The 21,713-nt window shown below is 43.8% G+C and overlaps 1 protein-coding gene across 1 annotated transcript in view; it reads left to right on the top strand.

Moving 5' to 3' along the window:
- Window positions 1–21,713, top strand: part of si:ch211-286b4.4 (uncharacterized) — an 81,393-nt gene that overhangs the window by 10,588 nt on the left and 49,092 nt on the right. Inside the window, exons 6-10 of the mRNA XM_062061850.1 lie at window positions 4,864–5,032; window positions 5,123–5,231; window positions 7,656–7,792; window positions 9,471–9,596; window positions 16,038–16,217. Coding sequence (XP_061917834.1) covers window positions 4,864–5,032; window positions 5,123–5,231; window positions 7,656–7,792; window positions 9,471–9,596; window positions 16,038–16,217 — 721 coding nt within the window. The remainder of the gene's footprint in view (window positions 1–4,863; window positions 5,033–5,122; window positions 5,232–7,655; window positions 7,793–9,470; window positions 9,597–16,037; window positions 16,218–21,713) is intronic.

Raw genomic sequence — 21,713 nt, 5'->3', positions numbered from 1 at the left:
TTTGGTCCGGAGGACACGACGTCCACCGTTTCCAAAAACAATTTGAAATGTGGACTCGTCAGACCACAGAACACTTTTCCACTTTGTATCAGTCCATCTTAAATGAGCTCAGGCCCAGCGAAGCCGACGGCGTTTCTGGGTGTTGTTGACAAACAGTTTTCGCCTTGCATAGGAGAGTTTTAACTTGCACTTACAGATGTAGCGACCAACTGTAGTTACTGACAGTGGGTTTCTGAAGTGTTCCTGAGCCCATGTGGTGATATCCTTTACACACTGATGTTGCTTGTTGATGCAGTACAGCCTGAGGGATCGAAGGTCACGGGCTTAGCTGCTCACGTGCAGTGATTTCTCTAGATTCTCTGAACCCTTTGATGATATTACGGACTGTAGATGGTGAAATCCCTAAATTCCTTGCAATAGCTGGTTGAGAAAGGTTTTTCTTAAACTGTTCAACAATTTGCTCACACATTTGTTGACAAAGTGGTGACCCTCGCCCCATCCTTGTTTGTGAATGACTGAGCATTTCATGGAATCTACTTTTATACGCAATCATGGCACCCACCTGTTCCCAATTTGCCTGTTCACATGTGGGATGTTCCAAATAAGTGTTTGATGAGCATTCCTCAACTTTATCAGTATTTATTGCCACCTTTCCCAACTTCTTTGTCACGTGTTGCTGGCATCAAATTCTAAAGTCAATGATTATTTGCAAAAAAAAAAAAAAGTTTATCAGTTTGAACATCGAATATGTTGTCTTTGTAGCATATTCAACTGAATATGGGTTGAAAATGATTTGCAAATCATTGTATTTCGTTTATATTTACATCTAACACAATTTCCCAACTCATATGGAAACGGGGTTTGTAGTTATACGTTAAGTGCTGTATTTAATACCTACCAGCTGTTTGATAGTAATCTGCATATTTTTTCATTATCAAATTTGGAGGTGTTAAAACCCATCCATCCATTTTCTACCGCTTGTGCCTTACGGGGTCGCAGGGGATGCTGGAGCCTATCCCAGCTGCACAAGGGCAGAAGGCGGGGTACACCCTGGACAAGTCGCCACCTCATTGCAGGGCCAACACAGATAGAAAGACAACATTCACACTCCGCCATGTAAAATCGAAAATGCTAATCAGCAGCATGTCTTTAGTAAATCCAATGTAAATTAGCATTGAGGTAGCGCATTTTAAAAAGTGGAGCCTTATTGTATTTTGTGCATGCTTGCTTTGTCAGCATGGAAAATTGCAAGATTACCTACAGGCAGTCAGACTGAGACCGCTCTGATTGCCGCTTCAGCAGGCACAAGACATTGATACAACGTTGATTATACATACTTGTCCTTTAAAACTGACTTTGAAATAGGGATGGACGATATTGCCTTTTATTATTATGTCGATATTTTTAGGCCATGTCACGATACACGATATATATTTCAATAGTTTGCCTTAGCCTTGAATGAACACTCGATGCATATAATCACACCAGTATGATGATTCTATGTGTCTACATTAAAACATTCTTGTTCATACTTGATTAATATATGCTTATTTTAAACTTTTATGCAGAGAGGGAAATCACAACTAAGTAAATTTACCAAAACTGTATTTATTAAACAGTTATTAAGCAGTGACACAAACATTCATGTCATTTCCAAAACAGAAAGTGCAAGATTGTCAGACATTTTAAAACAAGCTATGAGTGCACTCTTGTGCATGATGTCACTAAGATGACATATCAAAACAACACTAAATTAAAGTGCACTTTTTGTACAGAACGCCACTACAATAGTTTAAAACAAATAAAGTGCACTTTTGTGCATGATGTCACACAAGATATTTCAATAACTGTCAAATGAAAATGAGCTGCATAATAGGAAATCAAATAGTGTATGTCCTTCGCTATGTGGTAGGTTCCTGGGGCCGTTATCTCCTTCTGTTGTTGACTATTTTTTTCATACGGTGTTGATATGGAAATAGTTACTTCGGCATTTTGTTGTTGTGGCCCCCGAACGGAGTTGTTGACATGCGGAGTTTCAAGCACTCCTTATTCTCTAACGGGTGACTTTTCAAATGATGCTACATTAGCAGTAATGCTACTTTTTGTAGCAACGCTTTTGCCGCATACTTCTTCACCATCTACCCGCTTGAAGCCAAACCACCGCCAGACGATGGAGTCCCTGCGGTTTTTCTTGGGAAATAATTAGAGATGTCTGATAATATCGGCCTGCCGATATTATCGGCCGATAAATGCTTTAAAATGTAATATCAGAAATTATCGGTATAATTGTTTTTATCTGTATCGTTTTTTTATTTTTTTATTTTTTTTAATTAAATCAATATAACAAACACGGTATAGCTCGGTTGGTAGAGTGGCCGTGCCAGCAACTTGAGGGTTCCAGGTTCGATCCCAGCTTCTTCCATCCTAGTCACTGCCGTTGTGTCCTTGGGCAAGACACTTTACCCACCTGCTCCCAGTGCCACCCACACTGATTTAAATGTAACTTAGATATTGGGTTTCACTATGTAAAGCGCTTTGAGTCACTAGAGAAAAGCGCTATATAAATATAATTCACTTCACTTCACTTCACTTCACAATATACACTTACAATTAGTGCACCAACCCAAAAAACCCCCCTTCCCCATTTACACTCATTCACACTCATTCACACAAAAGGGTTGTTTCTTTCTGTTATTAATATTCTGGTTCCTACATTATATATCAATATATATCAATACAGTCTGCAAGGGATACAGTCCGTAAGCACACATGATTGTGTGGGAAAAATACCCTATGGCAGGGGTCCTATATTGCAGTGTTTTTCAACCACTGGTACTAGTGTACCGTGAGATATTGTCTGGTGTGCCGTGGGAGATTATGTAATTTCACCTAATTGGGTTAAAAATATTTTTTGCAAACCAGTAATTATAATCCGCAAATGTGCCGTTGAGTGTCTGTACTGTCTAGAGCTCGGCAGAGTAACCGTGTAATACTCTTCCATATCAGTAGGTGGCAGCAGGTAGCTAATTGCTCCTTAGATGTCAGGAACATGGTTTGTTGTGATCACAATATGCGGGAGGCAGCATGCCGGTAAAAAGGTATCCAATGCTTGAACCAAAAATAAACAAAAGGCAAGTGCCGCTAAGAAAAGGCATTGACGCTTAGGGATGGCTATGCTAAACGAAGCTAAAACTGAACTGGCTGCAAAGTAAATAAAAACATAATGCTGGACAACAGCAAAGACTTACAGCGTGTGGAGCAGACGGCGTCCACAAAGTACATCCGTACATGACAATCAACAACAAAATAGGAGCGCAAGACACAAACTAAAACACCCAAAAACTCCAAATAAGTCACGGTGTGATGTGACAGGTGGTGACAGTACACCTACTTTGAGACAAGAGCTATAGTGATGCATGGTTGGTTATGGTTTGAATTCATATCCAACAATTGCGACAACGACTTTTTACTGTCAATATCGGCTGCTGAGTTTCATTTTTTTATGTTTTCTAATGGTGGTGTGCCTCCGCATTTTTTCAATGGAAAAAAATGGGCCTTGGCTCAGAAAAGGTTGAAAAACGCTGCAATATTGCATTAATCCAAGTGAAAGAGGTTTTTCCCGAAGACAAAGTGTGGTCCAGATGGTGGAATACAGGCTTCATTGTGACGCGTACGTCTCACTGTTGCCCCCTGTAGAGCGGATGAATTACTGCATGAATGAGCACTTGTGCCCACCTTCTACCAACCTCGTCACGTCCGTTGTGTCCTTGAGCAAGACACTTCACCCTTGCTCCTGATGGGTCGTGGTTAGGGCCTTGCATGGCAGCTCCCGCCATCAGTGTGTGAATGTGTGTGTGAATGGGTGAATGTGGAAATAGTGTCAAAGCACTCCGAGTACCTTAAAGGTAGAAAAGCGCTATACAAGTATAACCCATTTACCATTTTGGTGGGCAAAATTAAAAGCTCTGGTGGGCCGGAAACGGCCTATTGAAGGCCCCTGCTGTTTGGTATTGCGGATCGCTAACTTCTTGACTATTTCTGAAAGAAGGCAAGATAGAGAGGCATGGGGGCATGTTTGCATTATGTTGCGTTTGAGATGCCTATGATGATAAGATGTCCGATAATATCGGTGTGCCAATATTATCGGCCGATAAATGCTTTAAAATGTAATATCGGAAATTATCGATATCATTTATTTATTTATTTATTTTTAATTAAATCAACATAAAAAAACACAAGATACACTTACAATTAGTGCACCAACCCAAAAAACCTCCCTTCCCCATTTATACTCATTCACACTCATTCACACAAAAGGGTTGTTTCTTTCTGTTATTAATATTCTGGTTCCTACATTATATATCAATATATTTCAATACAGTCTGCAAGGGATACAGTCCGTAAGCACACATGATTGCTGCTGGTCCACTAATAGTACTAACCTTTAACAGTTAATTTTACTCATTTTCATTAATTACTAGTTTCTATGTAACTGTTTTTATATTGTTTTACTTTCTCTTTTATTCAAGAAAATGTTTTTAATTTATTTATTATTTTATTTTATAATTTTTTTTAAAAAGGACCTTATCTTCACCATACCTGGTTGTCCAAATTAGGCATAATAATGTGTTAATTCCACGACTGTATATATCAGTATCTGTTGATATCAGTATCGGTTGACATCGGTATCGGTTGATATCGGTATCGGTAATTAAAGAGTTGGACAATATCGGATATCGGCAAAAAGCCATTGTCGGGCATCCCTACACTTGTGATTTAGGGCTATATAAATAAACATTGATTGATTGATGTATTACTCAGCAATCTTTGGCATTTCGCCTCTATTATATTTCTCTCTCCAAGGGCCACTACTGCCCACAAGGTTCTGCACTTGCCCTGCCTTGTCCCACAGGGGAGTACCAGCCAAACCACGGCTCAGACCGCTGCATCCCCTGTCGACCCGGCTTCTTCTGTGAGGAAGCCATCGTCGGAGAGCCTCAACCCTGCCCGCCGCATTCATTCTGCCCGGCAGGTACACTAAAAGTCATACTGTAATCATACGCAATGGTAAAATGCACCAGAGTGACCATATTTCAGTGTTTTTATATTACCTTCCTGGCAGGTACCATGGTGCCTCATCCGTGTCCAAGTGGCTCCTACACGGATCCAAACGTGGGGGGACTACAGGAGGACAGACAGTGTTCGCCCTGTCCCCCAGGGAGGTTCTGCAAGTAAATTAACAACAAGAAAAGATGCTCTTACAGCTCATTGTGCATCACGGCCCTCGTGCACGCTCAGGCAGTCGGCTGTTGGAGTGCACCTGTCGCACTCGCATGAGCGCAGGTGGTCCATTCTGACAGACGTGAGCACAGATGTACTTTTAGGTCTCATGCAAGGACAGAAGTGCCCAGAGGGAAATAATCTGGACTTGCTTATTTCACTCACTGTACTGTACTCGAGGTTCTCTGCACACACAACTTAACGTTTTGCCATCAGCCTGTTTTTACACAGAAACAATAGAAAAATTAGCAATGGCGGATGACCTTGTCTTTTATCATTTATCAGATAACGACAAGCACTAGCATTTGGTGTGACATATGAATGGGAGAATTGAGACATGTGTTAAATTCTACCCTTCTGTCATGTTATGATGGCTTACTTACAGAGTTACGGTTAGCTCTATACCAGTAGGGCCCATTGTTGGGCCGCAAGCTACTCCTAGAGGGCCGCCAAAAATATCTGTTTTTTCTCAGCTGTGGTCGGTCTGGGCCCAACCACGTAGCTCAGACTTACTTCCTTTCCCTGTCTACAGTGCTAAGCCTTCTGGGTAATGTAGAATATACTGTAAACATTTAACAACACACAGGCATCTTGACATCTTTCATGTATTTGTATATATATATTCAACCTTTCTTTATTAAAACAATTAAGAACATCATCACATCACTGTTTTATAACCATAGGGCCCCCTAAAGGGCCGCCAAAAATATCTGTTTCTCAGCTGTGGTCCGTATGGGCCACAGCGTAACTTAGTTGTAATACATTTGGCAGTAATGACAATCTCAAACAAACTTCTCGAGCTAAAGTCCTAGGAAAGTTAAGTAACATATTTATTATTGTTACATTAGTTTATTTTAGCACAAATTAATTGTATATAATTTATTTTTGCTTAGTTATTTATGAGTCCCTTCTTATGCAGTATATTTGGTTGGTACTTATTTTTGTAATCAGCCTGACCTAAGCCAAAGGTTTATGTGTCAAATTAATAACTATTTGTGATTTCATTACATTTGACAAGGTTGTTAACCTGGTAAACTGTAAGTAGGTTAAAGGCCAACTGAAACCCACTACTACCGACCACGCAGTCTGATAGTTTATATATCAATGATGAAATCTTAACATTGCAACACATGCCAATACGGCCGGGTTAGATTAGTAAAGTGCAATTTTAAATTTCCCGCAAAATATTCTGCTGAAAACGTCTCGGTATGATGACGTTTGCGCGTGACGTCACGGATTGTGCGGACATATTCGGACACCATTGTGGCCAGCTATTAAGTTGTCTGTTTTCATCGCAAAATTCCACAATATTCTGGACATCTGTGTTGGTGAATCTTTTGCAATTTGTTTAATGAACAATGAAGACAGCAAAGAAGAAAGCTGTAGGTGGGATCGGTGTATTAGCGGCTGGCTACAGCAACACAACCAGGAGGACTTTGAGTTGGATAGCAGACGCGCTACAGTGAGTACAGCTTTGGCTTCCAAACATTTGATCGCTTGCCCGTACGTGCGTGTCACTATGTGCATGTCACGTACGTAACTTTGGGGAAATATATGTGCTGTATGAACTTTACGGAGGTGAACGGTACTTTGGGCTGTGGGATTGAGTGTGTTGTGCAGGTGTTTGAGTTGTATTGGTGGGTTATATGGACGGGAGGGGGGAGGTGTTTGTTATGCGGATTAATGTGTGGCATATTAAATATAAGCCTGGTTGTGTTGTGGCTAATAGAGTATATATATATCTTGTGTTTATTTACTGTTTTAGTCATTCCCAGCTGAATATCAGGTCCCACCCGCCTCTCATAGCATCTTCCCTATCTGAATCGCTTCCACTGCCTTCTAATCCTTCACTCTCACTTTCCTCATCCACGAATCTTTCATCCTCGCTCAAATTAATGGGGTAATCGTCGCTTTCTTGTTCCGAATCGCTCTCGCTGCTGCTGGCCATGATTGTAAACAATGTGCAGATGTGAGGCGCTCCACAACCTGTGACGTCACGCTACTTCCGGAACAGGCGAGGCTTTTTTATCAGCGACCAAAAGTTGTGCACTTTATCGTCGATGTTCTCTACTAAATCCTTTCAGCAAAAATATGGCAATATCGCGAAATGATCAAGTATGACACATAGAATGGATCTGCTATCCCCGTTTAAATAAGAACATTTCATTTCAGTAGGCCTTTAAATATAAGCATTAAATACAAATAAAATCAAGAGTAAGATTATTAATTCAGTGTTGATATTTGAGTGGGTCCTGGATCCCTCTGTAGAGAAAAAGTTAGGCCCTGAAGTCCAAAAAGTTAAGAACCCCTGCTCTATACTACTTTCGAATGTGAATTACTTTATTAATGAGTGTTTTTGTTCCCTTTCCATACAGAGCTGGCAGGATACAAGGCACATGTGCTGCAGGGTATCTTTGTGTTTCCGGGAGTGCAGATTTCACCCCCCAGGGATCAATACCTGACCCTACGCAATGTCAGTGGGGCATGCAGTGTGCTGGACCATGCCCCCCGGGTAGAGCACAGACTCATTGTAGATATAATGCATATACTGTACACCAGCTCTATTCAACTGGGGGTCTGGGGGCCAAATATATCCTGGGGACCATACCCGCCCCTGAGTTCAGTTCAAAACTCGGGAGACAAACATTTTTGCAGAAGATTCCTAAAAACACTAGAGTGGTCCTGTTTTATGGAGGAACTTGGACCACTGTAAACACATTAGAACAGTGTTTTTCAACCACTAGTGTGCCGTGAGATACAGTCTGGTGTGCCGTGGGAGATTATTAATTTCACCTATTTGGGGTAAAAAATTTTTTTGCAAACCAGTAATTATAGTCAAGTCAGTCAAGTCAAGTCAACTTTATTCATATAGCACGTTTACGACAACTTTTAAATTGAACCAAAGTGCTTTAAAGGTTAAAAAAGCACAGAGCAAAAAACAAAAAACAAAAAAAACAAACAAGGAACAATGAATGAGCTGCAAATGTGCCGTTGTTGAGTGTCTGTACCGTCTCGAGTTTGGCATATCAGTAGGTGGCAGCAGGTAGCTAATTGATTTGGAGATGTCGGGAACATGGTTTGTCATGATCACAATATGCAGACAGCGGGAGGCAGCATGCAGGTGAAAATGTATGTAATGCTTAAACCAAAAATAAACAAAATGTGAGTGCCCCTAAGAAAAGGCATTGAAGCTTAGGGAAGGCTATGCAGAACGGAACTAAAACTGAACTGGCTACAAAGTAAACAAAAACAGAATGCTGGACGACAGCAAAGACTTACAGCGTGTTGAGCAGAGATGGCGTCCACAAAGTACATCCGAACGTGACATGACAATCAACAATGTCCACACAAAGAAGGATAGCAACAACTTAAATATTCTTGATTGCTAAAACAAAGCAACTGCAGGGAATAGCCTCAAAGGAAGACATGAAACTGCTACAGGAAAATACCAACAACACTAGAAAAGCCACCAAAATAGCAGCGCAAGACAAGGACTAAAACACTACACGCAGGAAAACAGCAATAAACTGTAAATAAGTCAGGGCGTGATGTGACAGGTGGTGACAGTACACCTACTTTGAGACAAGAGCTATAGTGATGCATGCTTGGTTATGGTTTGAAGTCATATCCAACAATTGCGACAACACCTTTTTACTGTCAACTGAGTTTTGGTTTTTTAATGATTTCTGCTGGTGGTGTGCCTCCGGAATTTTTTCAACGCAAAAAATGTGCCTTGGCTCAAAAAAGGTTGGAAAACACTGCACTAGAAGATCCTTACATTGACATTTTAACTTTATAGCAAACATAGAACACTGGTGTCCAAACTTCTGATTTACAAAAATGAGGCCGTATTTTGGGCTATTCAACAGGTGGCCTGTGAGTTCAGTTAAAAAAACTTAAAAACACTTGAGTGTTGTCAGAGAAAATATCTTTAACTATGGCTTTTTTGTAGAACGTCCTTGAAAACATCAGAGCGCTCCTATAGCTCTCACAAAAGAAACAGACCAAGATCAATCAATGTCTACTGTAGAGGACACTGGTTCTCCGGAATGTACAAAATAAGGATACTTTTTGGAAATGTGCCCCCAGAATAATTTAGTTGAATATCCCTGCTGTACATCTTTTTTTGCACATGCCAAGTTTTTCATGGTATAGCTTTTTTTTGAGTTGATGACGATTCTTCGTTGTAGGCTTTTACTGTCCTGGAGGCACGGACAAGGCTGTGATGTGCCCGGAAAACACCCTCAGAAGACACCCAGGTGGTGCCAGTGCGCAGGACTGTTTAGCGTGTCCACCACAACACTGGTGTCAATCTGGTATGAACTCACAATTATTTGTTTTTGAAAAATACACTATATTGCCAAAAGTATTTGGCCACCTGCATTGACTCACATATGAAGTTGAAGTGCCATCACATTCCTAACCCATAGGGTCCAAAATTATGTCGGTCCACCTTTTGCAGCTATTACAGCTTCAACTCTTCTGGGAAGGCCAAAATGTCCAAGCCCAACTCCTGAAAAAACAACCCCACACCATAATTCCTCCTCCACCAAATTTCACACTCGGCAAATGCAGTCCATAATGTAGCGTTCTCCTGGCAACCTCCAAACCCAGACTGGTCCATCAGATTGCCAGATGGAAAAGCGTGGTTCATCACTCCAGAGAAGGCGTCTCCACTGCTCTAGAGTCCAGTGGCGACGTGCTTTACACCACTGCATCCCACGCTTTGCATTGGACTTGGTGATGCATGGTTTAGATGCAGCTGCTCGGCCATGGAAACCCATTCCATGAAGCTCTCTGCGTACTGTACGTGGGCTAATTGGAAGGTCACGTGAAGTTTTGAGCTCTGTAGTAACTGACTGTGCAGAAAGTCTTTGTACTATGCGCTTCAGCAACCGCTGACCCCTCTCTGTCAGTTTACGTGGCCTACCACTTGGTGGCTGAGTTGCTGTTGTTCCCAAACGGTTCAATTTTCTTATAATAAAGCCGACAGTTGACTTTGGAATATTTAGGAGCGAGGAAATTTCATGACTGGATTTGTTGCACAGGTGGCATCCTATGACAGTTCCACGCTGGAAATCACTGAGAGCGGCCCATTCTTTCACAAATGTTTGTAGAAACAGTCTCCATGCCTAAGTGCTTGATTTTATACACCTGTGGCCGGGCCAAGTGATTAGGACACCTGATTGTCATCATTTGAACATTACTCCTGTTTTAGCCTCCCTCCACTGGCTGCCTGTGTCTTTTAGAGTCCATTTTAAAATGATCTTACTCGTTTTTAAATCCTTACGTGGTCTTGCCCCACCTTACCTCTCTGAGCTGCTCCACCGCTATGCCCCCACCCGGTCCCTCAGGTCAGCTGATCAGCTGCTCCTGGAGGTACCCAAATCAAAGCGCGAGCTCAGAGGGGACAGAGCCTTCTCTGTTGCGGGTGCCAAACTCTGGAACGATCTCCCTCTCCATGTGAGACAGGCCCCTTCTTTGGCTATTTTTAAGACCCTTCTTAAAACCCATTTTTATTCACTGGCTTTTAACCCAGCATGAGACTTTAAACTGTTTTTAACTTTTTTAACTGTTTTTAACTTTTTAACTGCTTTTTATCTAACAAATTGTTTTTAGGGTAATTAGGGTCCGCACAGGACCTTTTCAAAAGGAATCCCAAAGGGAGTCCTTTTGCGATGGGACGAAAGGACCCTATTGAAATTGTAATGTTTTATTATTCTTTATTATTATTATTCCGCAGCTTTGCGGACTACTTTGCCCCCCTTAACCATCCATCCATCCATCCATCTTCAACCGCTTATCCGGAATCGGGTCGCGGGGACAGCAGCTCCAGCAAAGACCCCCAGACTTCCCTCTCCAGAGCAACATTTGCGACTTCCTCCTGGGGAATCCCGAAGCGTTCCCAGGCCAGAGAGGAGATGTAATCCCCCCATCTGGTCCTTGGCCTGCCGGGGGGCCTCCTCCCAGTGGGACGTGCAACGAGGACCTCCCTAGGGAGACGCTCGTGAGGCATCCGCACGAGATGCCCGAACCACCTAAGCTGGCTCCTTTCCAAGCGAAGGAGCAGCGGCTCTACTCCGAGTCTCTCTCGGGTGACTGCACTTCTCACCCTATCTCTAAGGGAGATGCCAGCCACCCTTCTGAGGAAACTCATTTCGGCCGCTTGTATCCGCGATCTTATTCTTTCGGTCATTACCCACACTTCATGACCATAGGTGAGAGTAGGAATGTAGATAGCTCGGTAGACCGAGAGCTTTGCCTTCTGGCTCAGCTCCCGTTTCGTCACAACAGTGCGGCAGAGAGACTGCAATACTGCCCCAGCTGCTCCGATTCTCCGGCTGATTTCCTTCTCCATCTTTCCCTCACTCGTGAACAAGACCCCGAGATAATTAAACTCCTCCACCTGGGACAGAGTCCTGTCCCCTACCCGGACTGTACAAACCATCGGTTTCCTGCTGAGAACCATGGCCTCAGATTTGGAGATGCTGATCCTCATTCCAGCCGCTGAACACTCGGCTGCGAACCGATCCAGTGAGAGCTGAAGGTCACGAACCGAAGGTGCCATCAGGACCACATCATCTGCAAACAGCAGTGACGCAACCTTTAGCCCCCCGAGACGTATACCCTCTCCGCCATGGCCACGACTCCGCCTAGAAATCCTGTCCATGAAAATCACAAACAGGATAGGTGACAGAGCGCAGCCCTGGCGGAGACCAACCCCCACTGGAAACGGATCCGACTTACATCCAAGCACCCGGACACAACTCTCGCTTTGGTTGTACAGAGATTGGATGGCCCTTAGCAGGGTTCCCCTCACTCCGTACTCCCTCAGCACCTCCCACAAGATCTCCCGAGGGACGCGGTCATACGCCTTCTCCAAATCCACAAAACACATGTAGACTGGATAGGCATACTCCCAGGCCCTCTCCAGGATTCCCGCAAGCGTAAAGAGTTGGTCAGTTGTTCCACGACCAGGACGGAATCCACATTGCTCCTCTTGAATCTGAGGTTCGACTATCGGCCGGACCCTCCTTTCCAGTACCTTGGCGTAAACTTTCCCAGGGAGGCTGAGTAGTGTGATACCCCTGTAATTAGCACACACCCTCTGGTCCCCCTTTTTGAAAAGGGGAACCACCACCCCAGTCTGCCACTCCCTCGGCACTGTCCCAGACTTCCACGCAATGTTGAAAAGGCGTATCAACCAAGACAGCCCATCAACACCCAGAGCCTTCAGCATTTCTGGACGGATCTCGTCAACCCCCGGAGCTTTGCCACTGTGGAGTTGTCTAACTACCTCAGTGACTTCACCCCGAGAGATCGACGTCGATCCCCCATCATCCTCAGGCCCTGCTCCTATCAGGGAGGGTGTGTCTGATGTATTTGGGTTCAGGAGTTCCTCAAAGTGCTCTTTCCAACGCCCTACGACTTCCTCACTTGAAGTCAGCAAAGTCCCATCCTTGCCGTACACAGCTTGGATGGTTCCCTGCTTCCCCCTCCTGAGGTGCCGTATGGTCTTCCAGAACAGCTTTGGTGCCGCCCGATAGTCCTTCTCCATGGATGCCCCGAACTGCTCCCACACCCTCTGCTTAGCCTCGTCCACAGCCACGGCCGCTGCCCTTCGGGCCCGTCGGTACCTTGCAACTGCCTCCGGAGTCCCCTGGGATAACATACGCCGGTAGGACTCCTTCTTCAGTCGGACGGCTTCCCTGACCACCACTGTCCACCAGGGTGTTCGAGGGTTACCGCCCCTTGAGGCACCTAAGACCTTCTGGCCACAGCTCGCAGCTGCAGCTTTAGCAATAGACGCTTTGAACATTGCCCATTCCTGTTCAATGTCCCCAACCTCCACAGGGATGGCAGAGAAGTCCCGCCGGAGGTGGGAGTTGAAGTCCTTCCGGACAGAGGACTCCTCCAAACGTTCCCAGTTCACCCGCACTACACGCTTGGGTTTGCCAGGTCTGTCCAGAGGTTTCCCCCGCCATCTAACCCAACTCACCACCAGATGGTGATCAGTTGACAGTTCAGCCCCTCTCTTCACCCGAGTGTCCAAAACATACGGCCTCAGATCAGCTGATACGATTACAAAATCGATCATTGATCTTTGGCCTAGGGTGCTCTGGTACCAGGTACACCTATGAGCATCCTTATGCTTGAACATGGTGTTTGTTATCGCAAGTCCGTGACTAGCACAGAAGTCCAATAACAATCCACCACTCAGGTTCAGATCAGGGAGACCGTTCCTCCCAATCACGCCAGTCCAAGTATCACTGTCATTGCCCACGTGCGCGTTGAAGTCCCCCAGCAAGACTATGGAATCCCCTGCCGGCGCCCCATACAGGACCCCATGCAAGGTATCCAAGAAGGCTGAATACTCTGAACTCCTGTTTGGTGCGTATGCACAAACAACAGTCAGAGTTTTCCCCCCTCCAACCCTAAGGCGAAGGGAGGCGACCCTCTTGTCCACTGGGGTGAACTCCAACGTACAGGCACTCAGCCGGGGACTCGTGAGTATCCCCACACCCGCCTGTGCCCTCATGCCCTGAGCAACTCCAGAAGTGAACAAGGTCCATCCCTTGTCCAGGAGTGTGGTTTCAGAGCCCTTGCTATGCGTAGAGGTAAGCCCCACCAGATCCAACCGGTAGCGCTCCACCTCTCGCACCAGCTCAGGCTCCTTCCCCACCAGCGTAGAGACGTTCCACGTCCCGAAAGTCAGCCTCTGCTGCCCCGAATTGGTCCGTCCGGAGCCTCCACTTTCACTGCCATCCACTTGGCAGCGCACCCGACCCCACTGGTTCCGACCGCGGGTGGTGGGCCCACGTGGCAGAGAAGATGGTGTGTCCACGTAGCTTCTTCGGGCTGTGCCCGGCCGGGCTCCGTGGCAAGCCCGGCCACCAGGCGCTCGCTGACGAGCCCTACCTCCGGGCCTAGCTCCGGAGGAGGGCCCCGGGCTTCCTCCGGGCCGGGTAACGCATCCTCTTTTAGTGTAGTTCATGGGGGGTATCGTAACCCTGATGGGGGGGGGCATTCGGGTACTACACCTTGCCCAAGGGTGACCCGGAACTATGTAAGGCAGGGGCGTTCAACTCCCTGAGGCTTAATACAAGCCCACATACCTTTACATGCTTCAAAACTCACCAAATTTTTCGCACACATAAAAAAACGCGAACAAAACTCTTTGGTAAAAAAAACCAAACCCCAAAAATCCCAATTGCTCTCTAGCGCCCCCTAGGAATAAATCTGCCTCTAACTCCCACTAGGAAGGTCGTAGAGACATGAAACAAAAACCTGTATGTAGGTCTCGCTTAGATCTTTTCATCAATTAATTTCTTCGGGCTAAAATCAACAGGAAGTTGTCAATTTCCCCTTCAAGACAAAAAATGACTAAAAACACTCATTTTTGATTTTTGAGCTGTAATTTGACCCCCTTAAAATACTTCAAAACTCACCAAACTTCTCACACACATCGGGACTGGTGGAAATTGCGATCTAAAAAAAAAACCGAACCCCAAAACTCAAAATTGTGCTTTACATAATTTTTGAAAAAAACAGCGAAAAAACTGCTCCTCAGAGGAAAACTCTGACAAAACTGCTTGTAACTTCCGGTAGGAACGTCGTAGAGACATGAAACAAATACCTCTATGTAGGTCTTGCTTAGACCTACATTTCATAGATTGACATCCTTCAGCAAAAATCAACAGGAAGTTTGCTATTCCTCCTTCAAAACAAAATTTTTGTTACAAACGGTCACCAAACATCAAACGTTATCTCCTCTGAGCGCGTCGGTCGTTTTGGCTTCAAACTGCTACAGAAGAGAGATTGAACCCTTCTGATTAAACTGTCTTTACGGATTTTTAATAAGTGCTACCGTTTTGATTTTACGAGCCTTCAAAGACCCGCAGCACTGATGCTGCTCCGGTGCCAAAAATGACAACGACAATGCGATTACTCCTTCTTTGGCCTCAATACACACAATACCCTATAATGACAATGTGAACTCAGACACAACTTCCTCTAACTCCCAGTACGAATATCGTAGAGACACGAAACAAAAACCTCTATGTAGGTCTCACTCAGGACTACCACTGGACAAAAGTATTGGGACACCTAGGACTAGCACCTGCCAAAAGGCGGACCCGACCAATGCTGCTTGCAGCTTTAATTTCCATTTGCTTTTTCAATGTGTATTTTACTTCTGTTTTTAATGATATTTTTTAGTCTGTCCTTTGCCTGTATTTCTTTGTGGTGTACAGCCCTTTGTTCTTCAACTGTGGTTGTTTTTAAAGGGCTTTATAAATAAAGTTGGTATGGTATGGTATTTGGATGGGTGGCCTAATACTTTTGGCAATATAGTGTATGTGTAGGCTGTGGAATGCAAAAATAATGTAAATGGAACTGAGAGGGAAAGTTATTAAATTAGTTTCAATCATTAAAGCCTCGTTTTTAATCATTTTCGTCTGGAAAGCAATGTAGGCTTTTGTTCGCCTGCCATGGTAGTAGGCAGGTAATTGGAGTCGGCGCGGCCAGCAGGAGCTGGGAATAATACAAAAAAAAAAAGAAAGAAGTGGCTGTACAGCCACCAGATCCCTTTTTTAGAATCATGAGCAGGCCTTGGCTCGTCAAGTGATTTATGACACAATGGAATCAATTATTCAATCTGGTTGCGAGGAATGTAACAAATGTGCCATGTACTACTCTCCATCAATCCTTCATCAAACCATTTCATTACTTCCTAAAAGTTCCTTGTTTGTTTACAGGAGAGCCGAGCGCACGTCCATGCCCTGCTGGTCATTACTGTGACGGTTTACCTGGAAGTGACAATAACGAATGGACGGGACCCAAACCTTGTCCTGTGTACACCTACAGAGCCTCCCCCGGAGCGGGAAGTAAGGACGGCTGCCTTCCCTGCCCTCCCGGTTTCCACTGCAACAGCACAGGTGCCAAACAATAAGCACCTAATTATATCGGCGGTGCATTGACTCCTAATATTAATTAAAATGGTGGGTGTTGTGTTTTATCTTGTAATGAAGTGTGAAATATTAGCACAGAGCTACAACGCAATGTGCCTCTCCTCGGTCTGCCATTACTCACAGACCTTTCAAAGCAAACGGACGTTCCGGGTTGTGGTAATTTCACTTTGTGAGCACGCGATTATATTCCTGCCTGAGTCTGTAGCGTAGATAAGAGCGGAGGAGTTATAATATGATAGAAGGCCCCCGCATTTAAAGCCCATATCACTTGAGGCTACGCTCATGATTAAGCGCTTGGGTTTTTGTAACCGAAAAACTTTGGTCTAATCTGCCTCACACACATTAAACTTCTCAAATGGAAGCCATATTGTTGCCATATCTACTCGTTGTTACTCCCCCTGGTTTTCTGTATTCATAATAGCAGTTTGAAATAATGACAGCGTAATGCGTCAACTTTACAATTGTTCTCATGATAAACCGGTGGTGAACAAAGTGTGGCCCGGGGGCCATTTGCGGCCCGCAGCTCTTTTTTTTTGGGGCCCGAAACACAGTCTATAGACCAGTGTTTTTCAACCTTTTCTGAGCAAAGGCACATTTTTTTCATTGAAAAAATGCGTAGGCACACCCCCAGCAGAAAACATTAAACAATTAAACTCAGCAGCCAATATTGACATTAAAAAGTCGTTTTCGCAATTGTTGGATATGAATTCAAACCATAACCAAGCATGCATCAATATAGCTCTTGTCTCAAAGTAGGTGTACTGTCATGACCTGTCACATCACTCCGTGACTTATTTTGAGTTTTTTTGCTGTTTTCCTGTGTGTAGTGTTTTAGTTCTTGTCTTGCGCTCCTATATTGTTGTTGATTGTCATGTACGGATGTACTTTGTGGAAGCCATCGTCTCCACACGCTGTAAGTCTTTGCTGTTGTCCAGCATTCTGTTTTTGTTTAAGCTTCAATGCCTTTTGTTTATTTTTGGTTTAAGCGTAAGATACCTTTTTACCTGCAGATGGCCTCCTGCTGTCGTCTGCATATTGTGATCACGACAAACCATGTTCCCGACATCGACAAAGCAAATGCTGCCACCTACTAATATGGAAGAGTATTACATGGTTACTCTGCCGATCTCTAGACAGCACAGACACTCAACAAAGGCACATTTGCGGATTATGATTACTGGTTTGCAAAATAGGTAAAACTACATAATCTCCCACGGCACACCAGACTGTATTTCACTGCACACTAGTGTGCTGCGGCACAGTGGTTGAAAAACACTGCTATAGGCGAGCTACTTATCAACTGACCAAGTCGAGGGGATGTACCTCATTCATATATATAATTTATATTTATAGTCAAGGTTTCTGTGGTTTATCCGTTATACAGCGCTCAATACCGGGTAAAGCGGAATATACATTAGGTCAGCAAAAAACACAGAGGCTATTTCATCCCTACAAGGCTGTAGCCTGCTCGTCAGGGGATTTTATTGAAGTTTCTGTGGCTGTTAAATATATATATATTGGGTACATTACATGTACCAGCAGGGAAACCTGCGAAACAGGCTTGATGGGATGAAATAGTCTCTGTGTTTTCCCTGACCTAACATATAATTCATATGTATTTATTTATGAAATAGACATTTTTGTTAACAAGTTAAAGGCCTACTGAAACCCACTACTAGCGACCACGCAGTCTGATAGTTTATATATCAATGATGAAATCTTAACCTTGCAACACATGCCAATACGGCCGGGTTAACTTATAAAGTGCAATTTTAAATTTCCCGGGAAACTTCCGGCTGAAAACGTCTGGTATGATGACGTTTGCGCGTGACGTCAAGGGTTGAAGGAGACATTTTGGAATAGCACGGTCACCAGCTTAAGTCGTCTGTTTTCACCACATAATTCCACAGTATTCTGGACATCTGTGTTGGTGAATCTTTTGCAATTTGTTCAATTAACAATGGAGACTGCAAAGAAGAAAGCTAGGTGGGATCGGTGTATTTGCGGCTGGCTACAGCAACACAACCAGGAGGACTTTGAGTTGGATAGCAGACGCGCTACCGTGAGTACACAGCTTTGGCTTCCAAACATTTGATCGCTTGCCCGTACGGGCGTGGCGCTATGTGCATGTCACGTACGTAACTTTGGGGAAATATATGTTTCTTGCCAACTCTGATGGCGGCCGGGGTGTCGTCGAAAGCCACAACGCCGTCCGCCGCATCGCCGCTGTCCTCACCTTGACGTCCTCCGTCTCCGGGCCGCCGACCGCACCGATCATCGTGGTGAAGTCCTTCGTCACGCCGTCGATCGGTGGAACGCAGGTGAGCACGGGTCGTGATGAGCAGATGAGAGCTGGCGTAGGTGGAGAGCTAATGTTTTTAGCATAGCTCTGTCGAGGTCCCGTAGCTAAGTTAGCTTCAATGGCGTTGTTAGCAACAGCATTTTTAGGCTTCGCCAGGCGGTACAGCATTAACCGTTTAGTTACAGGTCCAGGGTTTGGTAGTATTGTTGATCTTCTGTCTATCCTTCCAGTCAGGGGCTTATTTATTTTGTTTCTATCTGCAGTTAAGCCCGATGCTATCACGTTAGCTCCGTAGCTAAAGTGCTTCGCCGATGTATTGTCGTGGAGATAAAAGTCACTGTGAATGTCCATTTCGCGTTCTCGACTCTCATTTTCAAGAGGATATAGTATCCGAGGTGGTTTAAAATACAAATCCGTGATCCACAATAGAAAAAGGAGAGAGTGTGGAATCCAATGAGCCTTTGTACCTAAGTTACGGTCAGAGCGAAAAAAGATACGTCCTGCACTGCACTCTAATCCTTCACTCTCACGTCCCTCATCCACGAATCTTTCATCCTGGCTCAAATTAATGGGGTAATCGTCGCTTTCTCGGTCCGAATCGCTCTCGCTGCTGGTGTAAACAATGTGCAAATGTGAGGAGCCCTTCAACCTGTGACGTCACGCTACTTCCGGTACAGGCAAGGCTTTTTTATCAGCAACCAAAACTTTATCGTCGATGTTCTCTACTAAATCCTTTCAGCAAAAATATGGCAATATCGGGAAATGATCAAGTATGACACATAGAATGGATCTGCTATCCCCGTTTAAATAAGAACATTTCATTTTAGTAGGCCTTTAAAGGTGTTTAATGATAATACAAGCATGTTTAACACATTTAGATTCCTTTCTTTCATGAAGACAAGAATATAAGTTGGTGTATTACCTGATTCTGATGACTTGCATTGATTGGAATCAGACAGTAGTGATGATAACGTCCGCATTTTCAAATGGAGGAGAAACAAAGTCCTCCTTTCTGTCCAATGCCACATGAAAGTGGTTGGTTTTTGGCATCGTTTTTGCCAAGCTTCCAGACTCCTTTTTATACACTTTACAATAAATACATTGGCGGCAAAATCTGTAGCTTGCTAGCTTGTGCACGCCAGCTTTCTGAGACTCTTATTTTGTTAGCGCAGGCAGGATGAAGCAGGGCTTTTATTGTTTGGTTTAGTTTAGTTTGCAAATCAAAAGCCATTCATCAACAACACCCAGAAACGCAGCCGGCTCCGCGGTGCCTGAGCTCATCTAAGATGGACTGATGCAAAGTGTAAAAGTGTTCTGTGGTCTGACGAGTCCACATCTCAAATTGTTTTTGGAAACTGTGGACGTTGTCCTCCGGACCAAAGAGGAAAAGAACCATACGAACTGTTATAGGCGCAAAGTTCAAAAGCCAGCATCTGTGATGGTATGGGGGTGTATTAGTGCCCAAGACATGGGTAACTTACACATCTGTGAAGAAACCATTAATGCTGAAAGGTACATACAGGTTTTGGAGCAACATACACTACCGTTCAAAAGTTTGGGGTCACATTGAAATGTCCTTATTTTTGAAGGAAAAGCACTGTACTTTTCAATGAAGATAACTTTAAACTAGTCTTAACTTTAAAGAAATACACTCTATACATTGCTAATGTGGTAAATGACTATTCTAGCTGCAAATGTCTGGTTTTTGGTGCAATATTTACATAGGTGTATAGAGGCCCATTTCCAGCAACTATCACTCCGGTGTTCTAATGGTACAATGTGTTTGCTCATTGGCTCAGAAGGCTAATTGATGATTAGAAAACCCTTGTGCAATCATGTTCACACATCTGAAAACAGTTTAGCTCGTTACAGAAGCTACAAAACGGACTTTCCTTTGAGCAGATTGAGTTTCTGGAGCATCACATTTGTGGGGTCAATTAAACGCTCAAAATGGCCAGAAAAAGAGAACTTTCATCTGAAACTCGACAGTCTATTCTTGTTCTTAGAAATGAAGGCTATTCCACAAAATTGTTTGGGTGACCCCAAACTTTTGAACGGTAGTGTATGTTGCCATCCAAGCAACATATTTTTCATGGACGCCACTGCTTATTTCAGCAAGACAATGCCAAGCCGCATTCTGCACATGTTACAACATTGTGGCTACTAGACTGGCCTGCCTGTAGTCCAGACCTGTCTCCCATTGAAAATGTGTGGCGCATTATGAAGCGTACAAAACCACAACGGAAACCCCGGACTGTTGAACAACTTAAGCTGTACATCAAGCAAGAACGGGAAAGAATTCCACCTGAAAATCTTCAAAAATTGATCTCCTCAGTTCCCAAATGTTATCTGGGTGTTAAAAGGAAAGGCCATGTAACACAGTGGTAAAAATGCCCCTCTGCCAACTTTTTTGCAATGTGTTGCTGCCATTAAATTAAGTTAATGATTATTTGCAAACAAAAATGTTGTTTCTCAGTTTGAACATTAAATATCTTGTCTTTGCAGTCTATTCAATTGGAAATAACTTGAACAAGATTTGCAAATCATTGTATTCTGTTTTTATTTACACAACTTGCCAACTTCACTGGTTTTGGGCTTTGTACCAGCGTTACAGCTGCTGGGATGAGATAGGAGTTTGTTAAAAACGTGGCTTCTATTCATAGTTATTGCATGTTGTGTGTTCAAGTGTTTCAACGTATTTCTGGTATGTCCTCCTCTTGATGAAAAAGTAGCCTTGCAATTGTTACAAGTAGGCTGTTGCAATCATTTCTTGTAAAATGTAATCAGACTTTAGAGTGTCCGTTCCGCCCGGTCGCCGTCAATTTGCTGTCTGAAAATGTTTCTGTCTTGAAAAAATGGCAAGCGATTCCAAGGAATTGATACACTGGGAATGGGTTCTGAACAATAACCGGTTTTCAATTCTCATCCCTAAGTGCATCCGGAAATTATTCACAGAGCTTCACTTTTTGCACATTTTGTTATTTTACAGCTTTTTTTTTTTTGCAAATTTATTAAAACTAAAAAAACTAAAATAATTACATTTTGATAAGTATTCACAGCCTTTTCTCACTATTTTTTGATGCACCCTTGACAGCAATTACAGGCTCAATCTTTCTGAATACGACGCCACAAGTTTGGCACACCTATCTTTGTGCCGTTTC

Source organism: Entelurus aequoreus, linkage group LG10, assembly GCF_033978785.1.
Source record: "Entelurus aequoreus isolate RoL-2023_Sb linkage group LG10, RoL_Eaeq_v1.1, whole genome shotgun sequence".
Taxonomy (NCBI): Eukaryota; Metazoa; Chordata; class Actinopteri; order Syngnathiformes; family Syngnathidae; genus Entelurus; species Entelurus aequoreus.
This window is presented reverse-complemented; position numbering and strand designations above follow the sequence as displayed.